The 3,642-nt window shown below is 47.7% G+C and overlaps 1 protein-coding gene across 1 annotated transcript; it reads right to left on the bottom strand.

Annotated features, from left to right (window-relative positions):
* Nucleotides 1–981: 981 nt before the first annotated feature.
* On the bottom strand, nt 982–1,281 carry LOC123634612 (late cornified envelope protein 2A). The gene has a single exon (XM_045546344.1). The coding sequence runs from the start codon at nt 1,279–1,281 to the stop codon at nt 982–984; it is 300 nt and encodes a 99-aa protein (XP_045402300.1).
* Nucleotides 1,282–3,642: the final 2,361 nt, after the last annotated feature.

Here is a 3,642-nt window from a genome sequence, read left to right as displayed (position 1 = left end):
ACCATAACCCCATTCCTTTGTCTCCTGCTGACCCGATAGGCATCACTGTGTCTCAGGACTGCGGCTAAGTGCCCATGGCCTTGATGGATGGGCAGAAGAATTGCTGTGGCCTCTGGCCCACGTCCACTGTTAGGGTGGGAAGGGCTGTGTCTTGAGAGAAGACTCCCAAATCCATGCCTTTTGTCCTTTTGAGAAGAAGAGGGAAAGAAAGGGTAGGCAGCAACTCCAAGGCCAAAGGGTCTCCCAGGTATTGTGCTAATGGGACCACTGTATGGATTCCCACCTGAGTGTGGCAGAGACAGAGTGAGGGACTCAGTGGTGTGGATAGGCTCAAGGAAAGTATATTTTCATGCCTCTTTAAACTGAGATCTGAGAGCTACAAGTACCCTGTGCCATGTCCTCCTTGAGCATGAGATTCTCCCAAATAAGAATGGTCTGGGAAGCAGAACGTCCTAGATGTGTAGGAAGAAAGCTCAATGATGAGAACCCCTGCTGCAACAGCATGGAACAGAGTCACTTACACTTTTGAAACATCCCCCTCCCACTCCCCTCTGGATCTTTCCTTTTCACAGTCCTCTCAAACAGCTCAGACCTTGGGGCTACTTTAGGGAGAATTTCCCATCTGGCTGGCTTGTTGTTGGGTCTCTTTAAAGAATCCAGGTTAATGTGAGCTCCCCAGAGCTGAGGCTGGGGTAGCAACAAACACCAAATAGAACAGGGTACCAGGAAAGATAAGCTTTATTTTTTTCACCCTGATAAGGCTTCAGAGAGCAGATTTTTCCTTGCATGCAGGTCTCCTTGATCTAGGAGCAGAGCCAAGGCAAGGAGGCCCGGGGATCTCAGCAAAAAGAGGAAGCCATCACCTGTGAAACAGGCAGCTGAGTTCAGGAGGAGAGGGGAGAAGAAGGGTAAGAGCAAGGAAAGGCACCGATTCAATGCCGGTCTTTGGCTGTGATTCTTTGGTTCCTTGAAGGTGGCAGTTCAGCTGCAGCCCCCATAGCAATGGCAATAACTGGAGCATCCGAAGGACTCGTCCTCACAGCAGTCTGGATGCTGGGGCTGGCACAGGTAGACGCTTGGAAACCGGTGAGAAACTGGAGAGCAGCTGACTCCGAAGCCAGAAACACAGCAGGTGGGAACACAGCAGGAGGTGGCTGGAGGCGGGCATGGGGCTGGACATGAAGCAGGAGCCTGAGAGCCCTGAGGGAGGCACTTGGGTGGATATTTGGGGAGGGACTTGGCAGGGAGCTGGCACTTCTGCTGCTTTTGCTGGTAAGACATCTTGGAGAAATTTCGGGTACTCTAAAAAACAGTGCAGATATTTTGAAAGTCCAATTAATACAAACCTTGTTTGTATCAGTATTTTTCTACAAAGCCTGAAATCCTGCAATTGAATTTGTGGCTCCAGAGGCTGTATCCTTTCAGCAGAGCATCCCTGCTTTCCTGACAAAGGGAAAATTCAGCAGTGGATAAGTCACAATTTGGCAACGAATTCTCCTACCTGCCTGATTCTCCCCAGACTCCTACTTCAAAGACAGCAGCTTAGCAGACTAGTTATTCCCCAAATCTTAATTTATTTGTTACTATATCCTCTAATTTATGCATCCTAGAAACCACATTTTTAGCACATGTCCATGACTATACTGCCTCTCTTATCTCCCTTTTTTCTTTTCTTGTGTCATGGGCTCTGTGCTTCGAGCCCTGTGTGACTATCTCTTGTCCTATCAACTAGCTCCCCTGTCCCTGCCCCACCTCCCCAATCTCTGGTTAACTTTGCCCCTCCTGGGATTGATGCTTCTGAACCACCTCGGTGATTTCCATGAGCCTGGTCTTCCAAATTACCAGTTAGTTTCTATTGCCTCCAACCTGGAGTGGCTTGTCCCACTCAGATGAGATGTGGCAGCCCCAGCCATCCCCAAACTGCCACTAGATCAGTAAGAACACTCACCTTGTCCTCCTAACCTCGGGCAAGTGATGGGACTAAGGAGACACTGTGAGCAGAAGGCTTTTATACAAATACTGCGCCCAACTCGAGGGAATGAGCCATGGGTAATGTGAAAACTGTTTCCCAACCAGGCAGTTGTGATGACAACTTCTGACATTCCAGTGGCTTTGTCATTCTGTCACCACTGGATCCCCCAAAGCATCCTCCTGTCCATAAACCCTGGAAGTATTTCCATAAAGATAAGAAGATCATGATTTATAAGGGTGTGTATGACGGCACAGCTTGGGAATTGAAATTGGCATTTCTGGAGGAATCCAAAGCATGATGGGGAAGGACATCCAAAGGCACAAATATTGGTTCTACCCAGGCACAGACTGGGGTTTCTGTAGGTTTTATCAACAAGTTTGGAACCGATAATCTAAGCACTCATGGGCCACTGCTGAGGGCTCAGTGTATTTGATTCAGATACCAAAGTACCTAAAATATTTCCCAGCTATGTGGCATCATAGAAAGTCCCAGCGGGAAAGGGTTTTAGGACATTGCTTACACTCCAGACACAGCCCAGGAGATTGTAGCCAGAGAGGGCAAAGGCAATGCTCAGAGTCCGAGCCAGAAGCCAGATCTCCTAACTCTCTGATTATGAATCCAGGCCCCCTTTTCTGTTCACAGCCCCTTCACTTGGACTTGTTGGGTTGCATCCACTGGAATCCACCTTCTCCCTGCCCACCAGCTCCCTGCTTTCTTCAAGTCACTCCCCACTTAGTTTACTCTCCTTAGTCCATCATTTCAACCACTGTTTTACAATATAGTAAATTCCCTTGTCCCTTTGGCTTGTCAATGCACTTGACTGACGAAACCTCAACACTGGCTGAATCCTCCCTTCTGTGCCTAGTTGCTATAAAAATGAAAACAAAAACAGATACTCTGGCAGGTTGACACCATCACAAAATCATAGTCCTTCACCTTGGCTGGGCCCAACACACTGCTTGGCAACTCCCATATACTTCCCTGTATTCACTACACACATACACAATGCCTTTTCTCCTCTCTTGAGCCTTCCAAACCTTCGCTGCAACCCACTCAGGGGTGGGGGACCTTCAGCCTTCTGGTTTCAAGGTTCTTCTTTTTTAAGCACCAAAGGAGGCAAGAAAAGCTGCATCCTTCTCTGCTCCACCCCTTTTAATAAAAGGATTTGTTCCGCAAAATTTGGATTCAGTTAAAAGGTTGCACTTAAGGACCTAGAAGGCCACATTTTGCCTTAAGTCCCCACCACTGCAGGGGCAGGGACAGCTTTCTAAGCCTGAGTCTTCAAGCCCACTTGGACCTGCAACTGTCCTTTATGACCTCCTGTGTTACAAGGGAGGAGCAGCTCCTTGTCTTTTCTAATGCCTGTCCCTCCTCCTTTGCTCTGGGTCCTTGTATCTTCAACTGCAATTATATTAGTTTCCTATGAAACACTCCCATGGTAGCCTGTATTCCTTGTAACACCACCCTTGTATTTATTTTGCAATATCTGTCACCCTGGATAGAATGAAATCTCAGTGTTCACTGGATCTCTCTTTATCCCCAGCACCTGTATAGTACCTGAAATATTATAAGCACTCAAACATATTTGTTTAATGAATTAATGGGTGATTTTTGGGTGAGGCAAAGGTCTCCCTCCTTTCGCTCCTTGAGAGAGAGGAGCGTGGAGGCCA

The sequence above is a fragment of the Lemur catta genome, chromosome 3 (genome assembly GCF_020740605.2).
Source record: "Lemur catta isolate mLemCat1 chromosome 3, mLemCat1.pri, whole genome shotgun sequence".
Taxonomy (NCBI): Eukaryota; Metazoa; Chordata; class Mammalia; order Primates; family Lemuridae; genus Lemur; species Lemur catta.
Note: the sequence above shows the minus strand (reverse complement) of the source record. Positions and strands in the feature narration are given on the sequence as shown.